This window comes from Takifugu flavidus, chromosome 17 (genome assembly GCF_003711565.1).
Source record: "Takifugu flavidus isolate HTHZ2018 chromosome 17, ASM371156v2, whole genome shotgun sequence".
Lineage (NCBI taxonomy): Eukaryota > Metazoa > Chordata > Actinopteri > Tetraodontiformes > Tetraodontidae > Takifugu > Takifugu flavidus.
Window position 1 is genome coordinate 7,442,843 of NC_079536.1, and position 22,390 is coordinate 7,465,232.

General features: G+C 43.8%; 2 protein-coding genes and 1 long non-coding RNA gene across 3 annotated transcripts; 1 reads left to right on the forward strand and 2 right to left on the reverse strand.

Annotated features, from left to right (window-relative positions):
* Positions 1-347: 347 nt before the first annotated feature.
* LOC130513906 (beta-1,4-galactosyltransferase 1-like) lies at positions 348-3,104 on the reverse strand. Its single transcript, XM_057013183.1, has 2 exons — positions 2,684-3,104; positions 348-1,356 (listed from the first exon to the last, which is right to left on the reverse strand). The coding sequence occupies exons 1-2, from the start codon at positions 3,062-3,064 to the stop codon at positions 694-696; spliced, it is 1,044 nt and encodes a 347-aa protein (XP_056869163.1). The 5' UTR covers positions 3,065-3,104; the 3' UTR covers positions 348-693.
* Positions 3,105-6,656: 3,552 nt separating this feature from the next.
* LOC130513908 (uncharacterized) lies at positions 6,657-6,899 on the forward strand. Its single transcript, XR_008946862.1, has 2 exons — positions 6,657-6,713; positions 6,778-6,899. It is a non-coding gene; the product is annotated as an uncharacterized LOC130513908 (long non-coding RNA).
* Positions 6,900-7,780: 881 nt separating this feature from the next.
* Positions 7,781-9,851, reverse strand: LOC130513907 (uncharacterized). The gene is made up of 4 exons (XM_057013185.1): positions 9,700-9,851; positions 9,332-9,613; positions 8,988-9,120; positions 7,781-8,328 (listed from the first exon to the last, which is right to left on the reverse strand). The coding sequence occupies exons 2-4, from the start codon at positions 9,584-9,586 to the stop codon at positions 7,781-7,783; spliced, it is 936 nt and encodes a 311-aa protein (XP_056869165.1). The 5' UTR covers positions 9,587-9,613; positions 9,700-9,851.
* Between the last annotated feature and the right edge of the window lie 12,539 nt (positions 9,852-22,390).

The window sequence follows — 22,390 nt, forward strand, 5'->3', positions numbered from 1 at the left end:
ATAAAATTGTAGCAAATAACCCTCAATCCCGTCTCTGCCTCTGTAGTAGAAGCTTATCTGCGTGTGCCTAACAAAGTGATTGTTCACTGGTTAATTCCTGGGGTGAAATTCCCCAGGTGGCATTGTCGTCAACCGTTACACCTCTCACTCGCCACACATAGTCATGCCTGACTTCTTAAACTTTCAACCTCTGCTTGCAGGAGCCAGAAGGTTCCAACCTTTAACCTCACCTTCAGTATTCTTTAATTCATAAAAGAATGAAAGTGAATCTGTTGACATGAAACCAATGTGCGTTCCCTTCATCACAAGACTAAAATCATTTTAACAAAGAGCTATGTCAAACAGAATGCTGTTTAATCTATTTTATTTTATTTTATGTTACAGAATGATACCAGATCCTCCTGGTGTGAACAAATCATTAAACATGAATGTAGATTCTTAAAAGCTGTGTAACCCTAACCCTAAGCAGAGGATTAAAATGTATGATGCATTTTTCCATGCTCAGTCACATCCAATTAATATGTACAAAAAAACCCACTTTCTATTGACTCCCATATGTGTGATAGTGTCTCTAACGTTCAGCAAAGTAAACTGCAACCTCAATCCAAAGTCTTTCCCTGGAATGCCAACAATGGTCAGAATTCCAGCTCATGTTGTTGCTGGCAATTATAATTGCCTCTTTCGCCTTTATTGTTATGGTGTGTTAATATCCACATTGATAAATGTGTACATTCTATCTTTCACAATCTCTTTGACTGTATAGTTTAAGGTATTAATCCCATCTTTATCCATGGTCTCATGAGTGTGCAACAGTTTATAAGGATTCTTTGGATTAACCTCATTGTTTTTGTCTCTCTGATGTTTGATCATTTTGTACTTTCCTGTCATGTGATCAGGTCGATTAATGGACATGCCGTGGAAGATGATCCGCTTATACATGTCATCGTCCTCACCCCCCCAGCCCCAGTAAGTGTTTGAGTAGCCGTTAACAGTCAAGAACTGTTGCTTGGAAAAGGAAGAAACGCCACCAAAGATCGTGTTATAAGGCAGCTGGAAGTTGAACTTGTCAATAGCGACAGACAAGTGTCGGGGGGATTCGAAGCATCTGTACAAGTTCCGATCATCCATAGGGACCAGATCTACGTCGGAGAAGACAAAACACTCGTAATCGTAGTCCTTCAGCGCCTCAGCAAAGCCTACATTCATCAGTTTAGCCTTGTTAAATATGCCCTCTCCATCCTGGTTGATGACATAGATGCCATAGTCCAGCTGTTGCCGCACTAGCATGGGATGGAGGTAAAACAGCAGGTGCTTCAGGTGCTCATGCCGATTCCGATAGGGGATAATGATCGCCACCTAAGGAGATAAAATAAGCCTGATTTAAATACAAAGAATAATTTCCACTTTAGTCTTAATAAAAAAAACAAGTCTAAAAAAATGGCTTTCAGGATTTGCTAACATGTTTGTGGAACCTATTGTGGCATACAATCAATCAATCTTTATTTATATAGCGTCTGTTTCTAGGCGCTTTACAGAATCGCAGGGCCTGACCCCAAACAAGCGACAGTGGCAAGGAAAAACTCCCCTTTAACAGGAAGAAACATTGAGCAGGACCAGGCTCATGTAGGGGGACCCTCCTGCTGATGGCTGAATGGGTAGAGAGGGAAGAGAAGGGGGGAGGACAGGTAAAGGAGAGAATAGGTAAAGCATAATATAGCATAATACATTATATTAGCATAATTACAGTTTGTTGTAACATATATAATGAATAAATGTTTGTGTGTAATGAAGGTAGATATAATACAAGCATACAAGCAGTCTGAACTACACCAAGAATGGTCATATGGGGTGTCTGTAAAAGCTATCCATGATGATGTCCAAAATTAATACAGAAATCATATTTAAACAAGAGACAAAAAAAGCCCAATAATGTCCTCATTTTTGTGAAAACATCTCAGGATACAAGATGCCTTTTCAGTAGGTTCCTCCCTAATTTTCTCACTCACTCCAGAATTTTTGAGTGGCACCTGCAAAAGCCTATTTTTTGTAATAAGGTATGACAATCACCTAGTTGACAGATGGTGTAACAGTTAGCAAACAGTTGACAGATGGCGTAACACCAATACAAATTACAAAAAGCGGGTGGGAGCTGAACAGCAGTGGAAGACAAACATAGAAAGAACACTTCTAGCATTGTTCAAATTCTTTCTTCATTGAAACCTGCCTAAAGCACCTTCAGTGTTATTTCAGAATTTAGACTTTCCATGGTAGCAATTTAAAATGAAAATACTGAAGATTAAAAATAAATACATTAATTAAAAAATAAATACAATTTTAAAATTTATATATATAAATACTGTATAACTGTATGTACACACACACACACACACACATATATATATGTATTTTCATCTTCTGTTTAGAGTAAGTCAAGGAATGTGTGCATCACGGTTTAGCTTTTTAAACATCACTAATTGTTTTAATATGGTATCTTATTTTAAAAAACACATTTGTATAGCAGTGTCTCGTAATGATAAAGCCGTCAATGCCCGTTCTCAGGCTAATGGACTTTAATAAATGTACTGTTTTGCACTTTTGCAGCTGGATTCATTTGATCAGTTCTACTTAATGTTTCTTCTTTAACTCTAATGAGGTTAGAGCTTTGTGGGAGTTCTTTTCTTACCTTGTGCTTGGAGACACAGTCACCTGGCTTGTGTCTTCCTCCGTCTCGAAGAGAAGCACTGATTTTTCTTCTGACTTCATTCCAACTCCGGTTATGACTAAACTCCACCGAGAAAGGTCCAATAAGGTTCGGAGGATCGTCGGAGCAAGGTTTCAAACTGTTGTTGTTGCTTTCTTCTTTAAAAATTAGTGCCTCTCCCTCCAACAGCTCATCCAAATGCTTTTTTAAAGCCTGGGAAATGGACACTGTAGCATTTCCCATAACATCTTTTGGAGATAAATAATTTAAACTGATGCTTTGGCTGTAAAGCACAAACACAATTCCAGCCATCACAGTCACTAAAGCACACAAAACTATAAAAACACTAAAATATTTCTGCATTGTTGACAACTCACAGTGTTGCACACTGAGACAAAAAGGTTTCACCTTCTATGGATAAAGGCAACAGAGGCAGAAAAACCGGTTTGTCAACCTGGTGAGCGCCCGCTATTGGCTTCCACATTCTGAGGTCAGGTATTAACCACTATATTTTTTTCCGGCTCAAAGGCTGTGCTCTGTAAATATGAAGTGGAACAAACATTACAGTACAAATAGAAATTATTACGGCAGTATCTCATATGTTCACCAAAGTAAACCACAACCCCAACCTGAAGTCTTTTCCAGGAACACCAACAATGGTCAGAATACCAGCTCACTGGTTTTTGTTTGAACTGCAGGTAGCACTCAGTGGTGCTCGTTTGCTTTATTATTTTAGTGCCTTATTAATTCAAGATTCAAGAGTACTTTATTGATCCCTTTAGGGGGTGTCCACCAGGGAAATTAGCATCTCCAAAGAAACGTACAGCACTGTACAAAATTTCCCACCACCATTACACCCATTAAACCTATTAAAGATAATAAAAAATATAATAAAATAAGAAATAAATAGAATAAATTAAAAATAGAAATGAATATATATAAATATAAAACTATAAAAATGTTCCAGTTCTCCTGTTGGCCCTCCTCCCCCCCTGTGAGGAGTTGAACAGCCTGATGGCTCGGGGGATGAATGAGTTCCCCAGTCTGTTGGTCCTGAACTTGGGGAGGCGCAGCCTCTGGCTGATCAGGCTTCTCTGGCTGTGGATGACAGTGTGCAGAGGGTGGTGGACATTGTCCATGATGCTCCGCAGCTTGTCAATAGTTCTCCTCTCTGCCACTGTCCAATTGTGCCGAACAAGATTCAAAGCTTCAAGACTTCAGTGATGGTTACATCTGGTGGACAACTGAAGCCATAGCAACCTCTAAAGAGCACGACTGAAGTACTGGCACTGTTTCAATCCCATGACATCAATAAAAGTTCATTGTGTGGTCATCCAGGTGTTTTGTTCATTCATACCAAATAATGATTATATCTCTTACAATAAAATATGCAGATGCTCTCCCTCTCTTTCTAAAACACATTCAAGATTAACCCAAAAAATAATATTACGGGTTCAGTGTTGGTTAAGGGTTTATTGAACATTTTATTTAAAAACTGTACTGAAAGTCCCCAACAGGATTAGAGATCCTCCCTACTTTGCAAATGATCATGGTGTTTGAATTCAGAAACATTGTTTTTGTGTGTGTGAAGTGTTTTTAAGGAAAACCTTTAAAGATAATGGTTTGTCATTTGGGGACTTGTATGTTTGATTTGGAATGATTATTCACAGAAGCAGACAAGTTATTTGTCCTCACAAGTTTTTATTGAGAAATATCATTTTTTTTCTACTGTTGCAGGCTTCAGTCTGCTCCTCTTCTGGCCGACCAGCTCCCCAGCTTTGGAAAATATCCTTTCACAGGGAACAGATGATCCTGGGATGCACAGATACTTGCATGCAAGTTTCCACAGCATAGGATATAAAGTCTTGCCACCCAGTACTTCAAGGGATCCTCAGCTCTTGTTCTTTCAAATATCTATGACACAGACAGGAAGACAATGAATGACTCAATAAAAAAAATAAAAAAAACCTGATGTTTCAACAGTAATCAACAAGCATACCTCTGGATCTCCACTGCAGCGCTGGCAGATGCACTGCTGGTGTGGTGCTGAGACTCTACATAATTGTCCAGTAAAGCCCACAAGTTGTAATTTTGTTCACTAGCACTGGCAGATGTTGTTAAAGTCTCCAGTGGCACATGCCAACCCATCAATAAGACTGGCACACTCTTGTGTCAGCCTTTCTACAGCAGCCTGAGCATTCCTTTGATTAGTAAAGCCAGCCTGTTTAAATCATGGATCCAAGATGGTTGCCACAGACAGGGAGTTCACCTTTTGCAAGCCACTGAATTTTTCATTCAAATTATTTTTCAAATGGTTGGCAAGCGTGGCACCAATACAAGGAGCCATTTGGGCACATTCGGCAGAAATGACATGTCTCAGCATTTTGGCGAAAGGAATTTCCTTTGACCCTGACACTCCTTTCCTCAGAAAGCTCAACAGTTGCCTGAAAGAATGGCCTTAAAACTGTTAGGCAATGGTTGATTGCTGCATAGTCATCAGCAGTGAAAGGCACTATGTCAGTGATGCCAGGGCTGCCCCTAATGGTTCTCTCTGCTCATAAAGCCTATGGAGCATGGCATAAGTGCTGTTCCATCTGGTTTCGACCTCTTGAACAAGCTTTTTTTGGGGCATGCCCATATTAGCTTGAATAGAGCTCAACTTTTCCTTTGCTTTGGAACTGAACTTGAAGTGTGCCACCATTTTGCGGGCCCTACTGCACATGTTCTCACGCTCAGATGTCTGACAGAGTGATTTGTTGACAATGCGATTCAGCATGTGGGCAAAGCAATACACATGTCTAACATTTAACTGAGTTACACTTGCCACAATATTGTGAGCCCCATCAGTAACCATCCCACAGACCTTTTCAGTGATTCCCCACTCTGTCATCAAATTTGCAATTGTATCTGAAATATTAGCTGATGTGTGGGCCAATGGAAAATACTGCACACCTAAAAGCACAGTAGCCATATCTAGGCTGTCTGACACATAATGGCAAGTGACACCAAGGTACACATCCATGTTGACTGATGTCCACATGTCAGCAGTCAAACTAACAGCTGAAGTCTGCTTAATTTCTGCCAAGGCCTTCTCTTTGGTTACAGCGTACCTTGCTTCCACCATTGCCTTTACAGTTTTGCAGCTTGGAATGGAGAATGATGGGTCCAGGATTTTAATGAAATTTTGGAACCTTTCATCCTCAATGATAGAAAAAGGCTGACCATCTTTAACTATCATGTCCATCAAGGCCTCATCCAGCTTCTGTTTTCTGGATGCTGCGTGGGAGAATGGTTGCTATATGAATACGATACACAACATCTACAATAAATAGACACACTCATACATATATACAGTATATATACACGTATATATTTAGCTTACTGTCAGGATTTCCAGTGTTGAAAGGGTCACAGGTTTGCTGGGTATGATTGTCGTCATGCCGAGCACCCAAGTGTCTCAGCATAGATGATGTGTTGTTGCTGTAAGACAACACTTGTGTGCATTGCAAGCACCGCACCTACAAGCAATTGTAATTTTGAGACCCATTTAAAAATTAAAAATACAATTCAATTATGGAAACATAAAATGTATCCTATGAACTGCAGTATACCTTATTTGGTTCTATGAGATCAAAATGATCCCAAACTTTAGAACATTGCTTATTGGTGGTACTCGCCATTAAACTTGCCAAAATACTCTCACTCTCCAAATCTCTATCTCCTCACAACCCAACAATTTTGAAGCATAATAATGCATCGTATATATTCAAATCTGTCGCACCTGTCAAGCTGTCATTGGATCAGAATGCATTGAAACGCCATGAGCCAATGACACACACTGAAAGACTGAGCCAATGAAAGGCTTCGAAACATTTTGAAGCAATGAAGCGCGAAGCGAAACAGCGATGACGTTCGAATCTTCAAACGTCATTGGTCACGTGACACTGGTGTTTTGATACAAGCTCCGATACAGCGTTTCAAATCGCTCCGCTCCAGGAAGAGTGACAAAAGCGTCGGTATCATTTGCCCATCACTACTGTTACCCGTCTGGAACTAATCGTTCGTCTTTCCTGCAGATCGTCTCTCGGATGCCTGCTCGCGCCGCCCAGCCTGCTCCAGTCTGACTGTGTTTGTCTCTCACCTTCACCCTTTGGCTCTGTTCAGAACATGGACCTCAGTAAACTTGTTTTCAACCTCACCCTATCGTGTGTGTCTGCATTTGGGGTCTCGATTTGTGTCCGGAGATCCTAAAAGAACCCCCAAATCCAGTCCTGAAGTTGTAGAGTGTGGCCCAGTTGTATTACCACCCTCTTGTCCAGTAGACTGTCCTGAGACTCTAAATCCAGCAATGTTTGGGGAGAATAACATCATTACCTACGTACAAAGAAGCTGGCAACCATAACTGATCAAGTGGTGAAGGTTCATCCTTGGAGAAATTCTGGCCTGTATGTACCCTGCACCCCCCTTCCCCATGACTAACAGGCCTGGTCCTTTGGCTGCACCGGTCAGCCTGAAATATGGAGGAGAGACGGTAGAGAGATAGCAATGGTGGAGGAAGTGGATGGCTCCCGACTCCCAACAGTACAAAACAAACTTTTATCGGAGATGAACAACCTGTTTAAATGCTTACAGTGAGGAGAACTCTGGAGGCAGGTTAAGCGAGAGAGAATGTTTGTGCGTACATCACAGCAACTCTGCGCAGCATCTAGTGAATACTATTTTTGCAGTGGAAATCACCAAAAGAGTCCTGACTTCCAAAAGTAGGTCCTTAAAATGTAGGTCCTTTAGTTTTGTTTCCATTCATGAGAAAATATTAATTAAACTCTTATAAGTTATAAGTGTGTGTGAATATCGTTAGCTGAAAAGACTTCTTACAGCTTTCTTCTGCTATGTGGGTCACAGAATTTCATTGGAGAAGGACCTGGATAAACAAGCTCAATAGCTTTATCTTATTTGATTTAGTTAGAGAAGTCATATTTTCAAAAACACTACTTTTAAACAAAAAAAAATAAATTAGAAAAATACATATGCAAGTTCAAATGGGCCATGGACACTTTTCAAGTCTTCCTCTAATATACATCAGCACAAATATCCTGGGCTTGACTCAGTACAAACATCTGAATTTACTGGATTAAGTTCCTGTTGGGCTGGATGGATGTCCATTTGACATCTTTGTTTTTCCACCTCCCTTGACTTTTCTAGTATTCCAACCTCATCCAGTGTGTGGAGACAATAAGGAACTTCATTCATTGCTAGAAGAATTGATGATGGTGTAGGGAGAGGGAAAGAGGGATCACGGGGTACAGTATGACAATCATCTTGCTTAGTGTGTAAATTTAAAAGATCAGGTGTTTGTGGAGGAGAAGGGGCTCTTCGTCGTTTTTTAACTGCAGCGGGTTGTAGAGGATGTAGAGTTGGAGAAGCAGGTAATGGAGGAAGGGGAGCTCTTCGCCGTTGTTTGCATACACCTTGTTCTTGAGGGTGTTGAGGAGGAGGAAGTGAAGAACAGACAGGTGTTTGTCGTACTTTGAGTGCAGCACTTCCTTGAGGGTGTGGAGAAGGATAAGCTCGTTGGCCTGTTGACCTGGAGGAGTGGGGCCAGCATGCAGAAACATATTTGGAGAAACCTGCAGGGAGGGGGAAAGAGCATATTAAGGATGGCATATCATTGTGAGCTGTTACTACCATTCACTTATGCCAACCCAGGATCCCCGGGTTGGGGAACCTGAACGCCAAGAAGAGCTCAATTATACTGTATGTTATCAGTCATGCATCCCAGTGTTTTCATTGGTTTAATATAAAATTCTCTCTGAAAGTGTATTGCAATGCATATGTAACAAACGATGAGTTTTAACCAATTATTTAAAAAAAAAAAAATCACTTTACAGTTTATTGCTGATTTTGATGCTCAAAGTTTTTTGTCACGTGCTTTATGATTCAATGCCACCTTCCATCTTGTACCAAAATGACATTTCAAAGCATACTTGAAAAACTGTTCCAATCATGGTTGACTGTATAAACTAACTATTATACACATGCATGTAGAACCATAATAACCGCTTGTATTTTGTTTCTTCCCTCTTTATTACCTCTACTAAGGTGGTTATGTGACTTGATGACTCAGATGTGTCAGTGTTTAATCTCGGAACAAAATAACCATTTATAAACACGATGATTACATTTTGGTGTTCTGCAAAGAGAGCACTGCAAACCTGGAAAATAACAAAAATGAGCACTGTACAAATGGGAAAAAAACACTGCTGGGAGTCAAATTTTCATAACTTACAGCACTGAAAGAAAGAGTCATTACGTGCACCATGCTCAACAGGATGCTTAGTAGCTAGAGGAGGAAAAGGTGACGGAGGAGAGGTAGCCCCTGTCCATTCTTTGTTTTTTATGTCAGGGTTGTGACATTGCACCTGGATACACAAAAGAACATTTCATGTTTTGATTTTGTAACTTCGAAGTGATATTTTACTAAAACACAATGGATTGTAGATTACAATTGTATGTGAAAAGGAATGCCTGTATCTTAACAAAAAATTCTTACTCTGACTCAGTGACAACATCTAAATTTACTGGTTAAAGTTTGACTCCTTTATGAATCTGTATCAACAAGGTCTGCCTTACTTTGTTAATGTCCAGTTCAGAGGATGGTGTATCCACCTTGTTCAAGTTTACTCCTCTTCTGCTCTCCAGTGTAATGGGACAGTATTGCTCTTCATTCAGCACTGGCAGAATGGATGATGGTGGTGGAGGGAAATGAGGATCATAGCCTATAGTAATACAACCACCTTCCCCAATATAGGTTGAAAGAAAAGGGGAGGGAGGAGGAGGAGGAGGAGAAGGAGGAGGAGGAGGAGCCTTTCTCCTTAATTTGTTCATAATGTCCGAGTTTTGGCCATGCAGCACCTGGATACATAGAAGCACATTTGATTTATGTACCTTGATTAACGCTTTTTAGGGCGTTGGGGAGCAGGAGCAGATCTTTGACTGACTTTTTTGCAATATCTGCTTGAGAGTGTTGAGGAGAAAAACTTTTGTCTTGTGCGATACGACTGCCAGCCGCATACGATTTGGACAAACCTGCAGAGACAAAAGATATTTTTCAGGACAGCATGATATCAACCTGAGCTGTTACTGTCACTGACTTAAGCTGACCCTTCTGAAGACCAGGATTATCTTGAAAAGAAATGCTTGGTAAAACTCAGCAATTCTTACTCAAGTTAATTACTTTTTGATCAGCTTTTCGAGATTTATTTGAGACTTCAGCACTTTCAGACTTTTTTTTTACCCTTTACTCTTGATTCAACGACTTAGACAGACAGAAAATTGTTAAAGAAATGAGATTTTCACAGGTGCCAAATCTGTGCATTTACTTTCCATCTATGAATTGAGCAATGTGATAATTAGATGGTTTGAGTGCTCGTCTTTGCAAGGCTTTAGCTTTGAGAGACAGTGACATCTTGTGGCAAATTCAGTGGCGTGCACAGAGATTTTGGGGCAGGTGCTCAGTGAAAAATAAGAGCACGTTGTGTAGCGCATTTGGAACCGCCGACAGCCTTATTTTAGCAGCGTGATATTTTTATTAAAACAAACAAACAAACAAAAAACAAAAACACATTACAAGCACATGATGAATGTAATTGCACATTTATTTATGTCAAAATGTTATTAAAATTACATGTCTCTTGAATTTGACCATGGCAATGATCAGTCAGTCATATTTTAGTTTATTTCTCTGGCACATTAGGCTGCAATGAGACATGAGAAAATGTTTTTTTCCCATCAAATGAAAAGGACAGAACAGTTTCATTTTAAACTGATATGCTGGAGTGAGCAAGTTATATCTGTTATTGGCTATCAGCCAGCTTCTTTTGTAGGGGAAACTAAAAACAACAATAAAAACAACAGATAAAGGAGGGATCGTAGCCAAAGATAGTAAGATAAGTGATGAAATGAAAGTCCTTTCCAGAGGCAGCGTGATTTTGGGACCATTAAAGCAAACCAAATATATGTGCTGCAGTTTGGATCTGAAAGCTATGCAACCTTAACGGGGAGCCTGTGGTTTAACAGTTATTATAGGGTCAATGTGAAATACAACAAGCACATGGAGATAAAGCGATTCCCACAAGCACAATACAATTTGATGTGTGTGATCATAATAATGCCGTCAGTCAAGCCGTTTTTTTTCTCTCACTACTTTAGTCACAATTCCAGAAAGACCAGGTGGCTGACATGTGGTCAAAGTCAATGTCAATGATACCACCAGAATTAAAATAACGGTTTCATTCAGGTTGCTCTGCTGACTTGGTTACATTGGAATTGGCAGCTGCCTTTGACACGTTGGATCATGGGGTTCTGTGATCACACCTTGGACATTGTGGAGGCCTCAGAGCTGTTATTTCAGTTATATTTGACTGAAAACAATTTTTCAATACTTCTGAAAGATTTTTCCGACGGAGCAACATCAGAGTGTCAGCATTGGGCCTCTGTTATTTAGGATGGACGTCTGTGAATATACACAGGTGTATGTGCTGGTGAGAAGAAGCCTGACCTCGAGCCAGTTTGATATTCTTTGTGACATTTCCTTTCCACCACAAAGCTACAACCTCTTTCAAAGCCATTTCTCTTGTTACAAAGTAGTCAGACAGGTTTTTGCCGTGTGATTTTCAAATGAATATTGACGTCGAAATCTTCAGAAGTGTACTCAGACAGGCGCACGACCCAAGTTCACCACAAATTGAGACCAGAAGCCAACGTTGCTTTTCAACCTTGTACAAGGGGGGCTCCGCTCCGTCCCAGACACGTCTGCTGATCGCGCTGTCCCGGAGAGAGTCTCTCTCCCCCACCCAAGTTGGTTCTTTTATTAAACTCAGCACAAGACACAGTAAAAGGCGTTTCCATGGTTACATAGTTTACATCAGCTCAGTCACGTTGCACATATTTTGGCTATATCGAAGCGGCCCTCAGCCTGCGCACAGGTGCACAGCCTTGAGAGCCCTAACCCAAACAGATATCACACATTGTTATTCTGTTCTCTTCACAAACAAGCTCACATAAAGTTTCCCAGTTGACCCTTCTCACATTTCATCCATGAAACTACTCTACTTTAATCAAAATAGGTATAGCATAAAGAGTCACCAGACATTTTGTTTAAAATTGCTAAGATTACACCAATAGGATGTACACTTCCTACACTGACTTCAACATCCCCACACTCAAAATATTTTTTGGTGCCTTAATATCCACATTGATAAATGTGTACAGTCTATCTTTCACAATCTCTTTGACTGTATAGTTTAAGGTATTAATCCCATCTTTATCCATGGTCTCACGAGTGTGGAAAAGTTTATCAGGATTCTTTGGATTAACCTCATTGTTTTTGTCTCTCTGATGTTTGATCATTTTGTACTTTCCTGTCATGTGATCAGGTTGATTAATGGACATGCCGTGGAAGATGATCCGCTTATACATGTCATCGTCCTCACCCCCCCAGCCCCAGTAAGTGTTTGAGTAGCCGTTAACAGTCAAGAACTGTTGCTTGGAAAAGGAAGAAACGCCACCAAAGATCGTGTTATAAGGCAGCTGGAAGTTGAACTTGTCAATAGCGACAGACAAGTGTCGGGGGGATTCGAAGCATCTGTAGAAGTTCCGATCATCCATAGGGACCAGATCTACGTCGGAGAAGACAAAACACTCGTAATCGTAGTCCTTCAGCGCCTCAGCAAAGCCTACATTCATCAGTTTAGCCTTGTTAAATACTCCCTCTCCATCCTGGTTGATGACATAGATGCCATAGTCCAGCTGTTGCCGCACTAGCATGGGATGGAGGTAAAACAGCAGGTGCTTCAGGTGCTCATGCCGATTCCGATAGGGGATAATGATCGCCACCTAAGGAGATAAAATAAGCCTGATTTAAATACAAAGAATAATTTCCACTTTAGTCTTAATAAAAAAAACAACAAGTCTAAAAAAATGGCTTTCAGGATTTGCTAACATGTTTGTGGAACCTATTGTGGCGTACAATCAATCAATCTTTATTTATATAGCGTCTGTTTCTAGGCGCTTTACAGAATCGCAGGGCCTGACCCCAAACAAGCGACAGTGGCAAGGAAAACCCCTTTAACAGGAAGAAGAGAAGAAACATTGAGCAGGACCAGGCTCATGTAGGGGGACCCTCCTGCTGATGGCTGAATGGGTAGAGAGGGAAGAGAAGGGGGGAGGACAGGTAAAGGAGAGAATAGGTAAAGCATAATATAGCATGATACATTATATTAGCGTAATTACAGTTTGTTGTAACATATATAATGAATAAATGTTTGTGTGTAATGAAGGTAGATATAATACAATCATACAAGCAGTCTGAACTACACCAAGAATGGTCATATGGGGTGTCTGTCAAAGCTATCCATGATGATGTCCAAAATTAATACAGAAATCATATTTAAACAAGAGACAAAAAAAGCCCAATAATGTCCTCATTTTTGTGAAAACATCTCAGGATACAAGATGCCTTTTCAGTAGGTTCCTCCCTAATTTTCTCACTCACTCCAGAATTGTGGCACCTGCAAAAGCCTATTTTTTGTAATAAGGTATGACAATCACCTAGTTGACAGATGGTATAACAGTTGGCAAACAGTTGACAGATGGCGTAACACCAGAATCAGAATCAGAAGCAGGTTTATTGCCATTGTTCATGTAATACACAGTATTACACAAACTAGGAATGTGTCATGTGTGTGACGCTGCGACAATCAACATAAAGAAGACCACACTAGAATAAGTTAAATAAAATAAAATAAAATAAGACAAATAAGACATATATACATTATATACATAAATAGTAGGTGGTAAGAGGTATGTGGTGAGAACCAGGTTTCAGTGAAGCAGAGAACACACCAATACAAATTACAAAAAGCAGGTGGGAGCTGAACAGCAGTGGAAGACAAACATAGAATGACAGTGCTGAAAATCAGATTACTGTTGCTGTGTTCATGAAAAAACAAGTGAGAAGCCCAAACATTGTTTTAGGCGTGTGAACACTTCTAGCATTGTTCAAATTCTTTCTTCATTGAAACCTGCCTAAAGCACCTTCAGTGTTATTTCAGAATTTAGACTTTCCATGGTAGCAATTTAAAATGAAAATACTGAAGATTAAAAATAATACATTAATTAAAAAATAAATACAATTTTAAAATTTATATATATATAAATACTGTATAACTGTATGTACACACACACACACACACACATATATATATGTATTTTCATCTTCTGTTTAGAGTAAGTCAAGGAATGTGTGCATCACGGTTTAGCTTTTTTAAACATCACTAATTGTTTTAATATGGTATTGTTGCGTTTGCAAAGTAAAGGCAATACAACTTAGATTTCCATTGACACACAATCGTGTGTGCCTTTTATTGAAACCACAACAAGAAGTAGAAAAAATCAAATCAGAGCGGGAAAAAAACACACCCCCGCCCCTCAACTCCCACGGTCCGGTTAAAGGGGCCGTGCCAAATTACCCGACTTAGTTGTCGGCAAATAGCGCGAGCGAATGAGGAACTCATACATAGCAAAATGCTCAACAGGACTATGGCAATGGAACAGATATGAACAATGATGGTGAATTATGATATACAAGTGACCGCTACACATGCCCTCCCAGAATTCACCATCGCAAAGCAAGAACAGTCAACGAGTCGGGGCTCGAACGGGCCGGCCAGACCGTGTGCGTCGAAGCGGTATTGGTGGTGCTAGAGGAGCAGGGGAAACAGGACGCGCAGGGCGGTCAGTGGCACCGACAGAGCTTTCAGGGATCTGTGTTCCTCTCAGAGGACTGGGCCGAGCGGGGGGGCGTCCACGCCGCGGGGGCACGGCCGTGGCAACTGGCTGACCAAGGTCCAAGTGAGCTGCCTTGAGGCGGTCTATCGTAACACGTTCAGGTCGGCCTCCCACGTCGAGCAGAAAATGCTTGTCCCCGCTCTCCAAAACACGAAAAGGCCCATCATAAGGTGGCTGCAGCGGGCCTCGATGAGCATCATGGCGGATAAAAACATAGTCTGCCCTCTCCAAGGATGGTGGGACATGGGATGGCGGCAAACCATGCTGGGAAACAGGGATGGGTGCAAAAACCTTGGCAGCATCAAGGAGTGTTGCACGCTGTGCGCTCGCAGACCAAGGCGCTGTAGTGTTGGGGACAAACTCACCTGGCACCCGCAGTGGCTCTCCATACACCATCTCCGCCGAGGAACACTGCAGGTCATCTTTGGGGGCAGTGCGCAGCCCCAACAAGACCCAAGGAAGTCTGTCCACCCAGCTACTGTCCTTCAGAGACGCCCGAAGAGCAGCCTTCATGGAGCGGTGAAACCGCTCACACATGCCGTTGGCCTGTGGGTGGTATGCCGTTGTGTGATGCAGTTTCACCCCTAGGCTCTCCCCTACAGAAGTCCAGAGCTCAGAGGTGAATTGCGAGCCACGGTCAGATGAGATGTCAGCAGGGGGACCGAAACGGGCAACCCAAGTCCCAATAAACGCACGTGCCACCTCGGCCGAGGTGGCCGACTGCAGGGGCACCGCCTCCGGCCAGCGGGTGGTCCTGTCCACCATTGTGAGGAGGTAAGTGCAGCCGCGGGAAGGGGGAAAGGGCCCAACCAGGTCCACATGGACATGGTCGAAACGTCGCTCTGGCACCGGAAATGGGGCCAGCGGGGCCCTAGCATGGCACTGTACCTTTGAGCGCTGGCATGCGACGCACATGGCAGCCCAATCCCTGACGTCCTTTCTGAGCCCATGCCAAACAAATTTAGCAGCTACAAGACGTTGAGAAGCCTTCCTCCCCGGATGGGAGAGGTTGTGGACTGAATCAAACACACGCCGCCTCCAAACCGTGGGCACAACAGGGCGTAGCTGACCGGTACTGACGTCACAGAGAAGCGTGACACCAGTGCTCCCAAAAGGAACCTCGCGCAGCTGCAGCCCCGTGGCTGCAGACTTTAGAGCTTGGACATCACTGTCTGTGGTTTGGTCCACTGCCATCTGTCCGTAGTCAAGTCCCACATGGACAGCGCCTGTGACGGCCCGGGAGAGGCAGTCCGCAACGACATTGGTCTTACCAGCCAGGTGTTTAATGTCCGTGGTGAACTCGGAGATGTAGGAAAGGTGCCTCTGCTGCCGAGCCGACTATGGTTCTGCCGTCTTTGCCATCGCGAAGGTGAGGGGCTTGTGATCCACAAAGGCAGTGAAAGACCTGCCCTCAAGCAGAGGACGGAAATGGCGAATGGCCAGGTAGAGGCCAAGGAGCTCACGGTCAAACGTGCTGTACTTCCGCTCATTGGGTCGTAGCTGCCTACTAAAAAAGGCCAGGGGTTGCCAAGCACCTTCTACCCATTGTTCATGCACCGCACCCACTGCGTAATCCGAGGCATCCGTGGTGATTGAGATTGGCGCGTCAGGCAATGGGTGTGCCAACAGTGTAGCATTGGCCAGAGCAGCCTTAACATTCTCGAATGCACGCTGTCGCACGTCGGACCAGTCAACCATGTGCTTGGGAACCGCCCCTTTCAAACAGTCATACAGTGGCCGCATGAGGTCCGCTGCCCGGGGGAGGAAACGGTGGTAAAAATTCACCATACCCAGGAACTCCTGGAGCGCCTTGACCGTGACTGGGCGGGGAAAACTCGCGATGGCCTCCACCTTTTCCGGCAGGGGAACTGCTCCGTACCGTGTCACGTGATGGCCCAGGAAGTCGATGGTAGACAGTCCAAACTGGCACTTCGCCGGGTTTATGATGAGCCCATGCTGGCTGAGGCGCTGGAAAAGAGCCCTGAGGTGTGCCACGTGCTCAGCCTGAGACGTGCTTGCGACAAGGATGTCATCCAAGTACACAAATAGGAATGGCAGGTCGCGTAGGACGGAGTCCATCAGGCGCTGAAAAGTCTGTGCTGCACTTTTAAGACCAAAAGGCATCCGTAAAAACTCAAACAGGCCGAACGGGGTGATTACCGCTGTCTTGGGGACATCGGCAGGGTGGACTGGTACCTGGTGGTAGCCGCGGACAAGGTCCACCTTCGAAAAGACCGTTTTCCCAGCCAGATGCGCGGAAAAATCTTGTATGTGGGGGAACGGTCGGTCGGGGGTGGTGGCATCGTTGAGCCTGCGGTAATCGCCACATGGCCGCCAACCCCCACCCGGCTTCTCCACCATGTGCAGAGGTGATGCCCAAGGGCTCTTGGAGCGGCGAATGATGCCCAGGCGTTCCATTGTCTCGAACTCCGCTCGAGCAATGGAGAGCTTGGCCGGGTCCAGACGCCTGGCCCGAGCGTGCACAGGGGCGCCTGTGGTGGCGATGTGGTGTTCCACACCATGCTTGGCCGTGGCAGATGAAAACGTGGGCTGTGGTGATTCCAAGCCTTCCGAACTGATGGACAAAATGTTAGATCTTTTGGGTGAACACAAGCCCGATTTCCTCTTTATTCAGCTTTTCCTGCGACTGCTGCCTCCCGAAGTGCGGGCTGCTTTGGCCAACACAGCAATCTCGGACTGCCGTGCGCTTGCTGCTGAGGCGGATAAATTCTTCCTCGCCTCCCAACCGACCTATGTGGCTGCGTTCCTCCCGGCTGGCGCAGACGGTCCTGTGGTTGACGCTCCCGCTTTCACAGCTGCCGCAGCGGCTCCTCGGCATCAACAGGTTTCTGGGCTGTGCTTTTTCCATGCACGGTTTGGGGTCAAAGCCAGGCGGTGCCGCCCTCCATGCAGTTTCACCGGCCCACCTCCGCAGGGAAACGCCAGGGCCGGCGCTCAGCAGTAGCCATGAGCGTCGGCCAAACTGGCAGGCTGCTGTTCATCCAGGACTCTCTCTCCAGACGACGGTTCCTCTGTGACACAGGTGCTCAGAGGAGTGTCCTGCCAGCGTCGAAGTTGGACATGCTGTCCGAGTCCCATGGGCCCCCTATGGAAGCAGCGAACGGCAGCCCCATCCGCACGTATGGGGTGAGGTATGTGGAGTTGTGTTTGGTGGACAGCGTTTTGGATGGAACTTTGTGACTGCCAAGGTGACTGTGCCACTGATTGGTGCAGACTTCCTCTGCGCTTTTGGACTTCTGGTTGATGTCAAAAATAGACGCCTTGTGGATGCAGTCACTTTCTGTTCGTATGAATGCACTCTTGGTGTTACAGACTCAGTCAGGCTTTCCAGCATGCTCCCCACTGCAGACATTTTCCTTCGCCTCCTCACCGAGTTTCTGCTCTGACTCAGCCCACGTTTTCAAAATCACCCAGCCCCTGCAAAGAGAAAAGGCGGCTAGCCCTCTCCGCGTCGGAAAGTTCGAACGTTCGTAAGAGGTGAGCCTTCAAAATGCCATACTTGTTCTCCGGCGGTGGCTGTTTAAGAATGCCTACCACTCTGGATGCTGTAGCACTCCCAAGAGCAGAAACCACATAATAATATTTGGTCTCATCCGCGGTGATTTCTCGCAGCGCGAACTGTGCCTCCGCTTGAGCAAACCACGCAGTCGCCGAAGTCTCCCAAAACTCCGGCAGCTTCAATGAAACTGCATTCGTCGCCATGGTCGAAAATAAAAGTCACTGAATGATACGTCCAGCGAGAGTCGGGGTCACCAGTGTTGCGTTTGCAAAGTAAAGGCAATACAACTTAGATTTCCATTGACACACAATCGTGTGTGCCTTTTATTGAAACCACAACAAGAAGTAGAAAAAATCAAATCAGAGCGGGAAAAACACACACCCCCGCCCCTCAACTCCCACGGTCGTTAAAGGGGCCGTGCCAAATTACCCGACTTAGTTGTCGGCAAATAGCGCGAACGAATGAGGAACTCATACATAGCAAAATGCTCAACAGGACTATGGCAATGGAACAGATATGAACAATGATGGTGAATTATGATATACAAGTGACCGCTACAGTATCTTATTTTAAAAAACACATTTGTATAGCAGTGTCTCGTAATGATAAAGCCGTACTTAATGTTTCTTCTTTAACTCTAATGAGGTTAGAGCTTGTGGGAGTTCTTTTCTTACCTTGTGCTTGGAGACACAGTCACCTGGCTTGTGTCTTCCTCCATCTCGAAGAGAAGCACTAATTTTTCTTCTGACTTCATTCCAACTCCGGTTATGACTAAACTCCACCGAGAAAGGTCCAATAAGGTTCGGAGGATCGTCGGAGCAAGGTTTCAAACTGTTGTTGTTGCCTTCTTCTTTAAAAATTAGTGCCTCTCCCTCCAACAGCTCATCCAAATGCTTTTTTAAAGCCTGGGAAATGGACACTGTAGCATTTCCCATAAAATCTTTTGGAGATGAATAATTTAAACTGGTGCTTTGGCTGTAAAGCAAAACACAATTCCAGCCATCGCAGTCACTAAAGAACACAAAACTACAAAAACACTAAAATATTTCTGCATTGTTGCCAACTCACAGTGTTGCACACTGAGACAAAAAGGTTTCACCTTCTATGGATAAAGGCAATAGAGGCAGGAAAACCGGTTTGTCACCCTGGTCTTCCAGGAAGATTTACAGATGTTGCAATAGTCAATCTTATTACCTTATATGTATCATCATAATTCTATTTTAAAAACCAAAAACAATTTCCTTTACTATAGCTACATCAATTACCGGTAATTCCATTTTCCTTTAGGTTTGGTCAAAGTTCATTTGAGCAATGTCATTTCTTTTTAAAGTTAAACAAGTTTAGTGAAGTGCTTTATTGGTTCATTTTACCTTCATAAACAAAGGCATGGCAGCAAATCATACCACCTAGCTCAAAGATAAAAAGAGAGAGCCGTGTCGAATTTATCACTGGATCAACTATACTATCGGATGCAACCATGAATGCAGATGCATTCACTTGTGTTTGGGGTAGAATTTCAACCAGTACCCATTACACATGTGTTTTGTCATGTGTATGTTTTTTGTTGAGCTAAGTGAAAGCTTTCTTTCCTTGCATGTTTTTGGTGCACACATTTAGTATAGTGGCAGTTGTGTAAATAAAGACATATTTGGCACTATTGAAACCACAATTCCCAGGTCTACTTGAAGGAACTTAAAGGTTGGATTCCAGCACAGGGAAATAGTAAAAACTACAGTAAATACCAGGGAAGACTCTGTGTAGAGGAGTGGGAGGGTCAGGTTTTTTCTTGTTCTTCTTGATTCTCTTGTTTCTTGATTTTCCTGTTTCTCTTGTTTTTATCCTTTGTGAGGCATATCTACCCAGGGTATGATAAGTGCCATATAAACAAAGATTTAATTGAATTGAATTGAACTGAATTGAAATACCTTTTGAAATTGGCATTTGTTTACTTGAAGTCTTCATTTAAAGAACACGCGGATTGGCAGTGACACACGAGAAGTATTGCAATCCAACACTGTGCAGCTTGTAGAGACCTCCTACTTGTGACTTGGGGCTCTAAAGACAAAAAACTTCAAACTTGAAACTTGAGAATAAACTAAAATCCATTATAGGATGCAATTGTTTAGCTACCTCTTGGCAAAAAAGTTTTGAGTTTTATTCCTGTCAGAATCAGCTTCTGTCTATTTTATTGTTTTGGGTTTTGCTGTACTGTTGCCTCAATGTTGTGTTCTTTAAATGAAGACTTGAATTTAAATGAATTTAAAGACACCGTTGGGCGAGCAAGGCACACCTGAGACCGATCTCCTCTCATTATCCTCACCTGCCGTTCTCCATAAAAGCTTGATTAACTTTCCACTCATCGTCGATTCGTTGTTAACCCCCCGTGGTACAGTTTAGATCCTAAAACTCTGTTTGCAAGTTTCTTTCCTCGAACCTGTTACCTAGTGGTGCCTCATGAAGCACTGAGGCTTTCCTAATAATTGTGCCGAACAAGATTCAAAGCTTCAAGACTTCAGTGATGGTTACATCTGGTGGACAACTGAAGCCATAGCAACCTCTAAAGAGCACGACTGAAGTACTGGCACTGTTTCAATCCCATGACATCAATAAAAGTTCATTGTGTGGTCATCCAGGTGTTTGTTCATTCATACCAAATAATGGCTGCGTTCCTCCCGGCTGGCGCAGACGGTCCTGTGGTTGACGCTCCCGCTTTCACAGCTGCCGCAGCGGCTCCTCGGCATCAACAGGTTTCTGGGCTGTGCTTTTTCCATGCACGGTTTGGGGTCAAAGCCAGGCGGTGCCGCCCTCCATGCAGTTTCACCGGCCCACCTCCGCAGGGAAACGCCAGGGCCGGCGCTCAGCAGTAGCCATGAGCGTCGGCCAAACTGGCAGGCTGCTGTTCATCCAGGACTCTCTCTCCAGACGACGGTTCCTCTGTGACACAGGTGCTCAGAGGAGCGTCCTGCCAGCGTCGAAGTTGGACATGCTGTCCGAGTCCCATGGGCCCCCTATGGAAGCAGCGAACGGCAGCCCCATCCGCACGTATGGGGTGAGGTATGTGGAGTTGTGTTTTGGTGGACAGCGTTTTGGATGGAACTTTGTGACTGCCAAGGTGACTGTGCCACTGATTGGTGCAGACTTCCTCTGCGCTTTTGGACTTCTGGTTGATGTCAAAAATAGACGCCTTGTGGATGCAGTCACTTTCTGTTCGTATGAATGCACTCTTGGTGTTACAGACTCAGTCAGGCTTTCCAGCATGCTCCCCACTGCAGACATTTTCCTTCGCCTCCTCACCGAGTTTCCTGCTCTGACTCAGCCCACGTTTTCAAAATCACCCAGCCCCTGCAAAGAGAAAAGGCGGCTAGCCCTCTCCGCGTCGGAAAGTTCGAACGTTCGTAAGAGGTGAGCCTTCAAAATGCCATACTTGTTCTCCGGCGGTGGCTGTTTAAGAATGCCTACCACTCTGGATGCTGTAGCACTCCCAAGAGCAGAAACCACATAATAATATTTGGTCTCATCCGCGGTGATTTCTCGCAGCGCGAACTGTGCCTCCGCTTGAGCAAACCACGCAGTCGCCGAAGTCTCCCAAAACTCCGGCAGCTTCAATGAAACTGCATTCGTCGCCATGGTCGAAAATAAAAGTCACTGAATGATACGTCCAGCGAGAGTCGGGGTCACCAGTGTTGCGTTTGCAAAGTAAAGGCAATACAACTTAGATTTCCATTGACACACAATCGTGTGTGCCTTTTATTGAAACCACAACAAGAAGTAGAAAAAATCAAATCAGAGCGGGAAAAACACACACCCCCGCCCCTCAACTCCCACGGTCCGTTAAAGGGGCCGTGCCAAATTACCCGACTTAGTTGTCGGCAAATAGCGCGAGCGAATGAGGAACTCATACATAGCAAAATGCTCAACAGGACTATGGCAATGGAACAGATATGAACAATGATGGTGAATTATGATATACAAGTGACCGCTACAGTATCTTATTTTAAAAAACACATTTGTATAGCAGTGTCTCGTAATGATAAAGCCGTACTTAATGTTTCTTCTTTAACTCTAATGAGGTTAGAGCTTTGTGGGAGTTCTTTTCTTACCTTGTGCTTGGAGACACAGTCACCTGGCTTGTGTCTTCCTCCATCTCGAAGAGAAGCACTAATTTTTCTTCTGACTTCATTCCAACTCCGGTTATGACTAAACTCCACCGAGAAAGGTCCAATAAGGTTCGGAGGATCGTCGGAGCAAGGTTTCAAACTGTTGTTGTTGCCTTCTTCTTTAAAAATTAGTGCCTCTCCCTCCAACAGCTCATCCAAATGCTT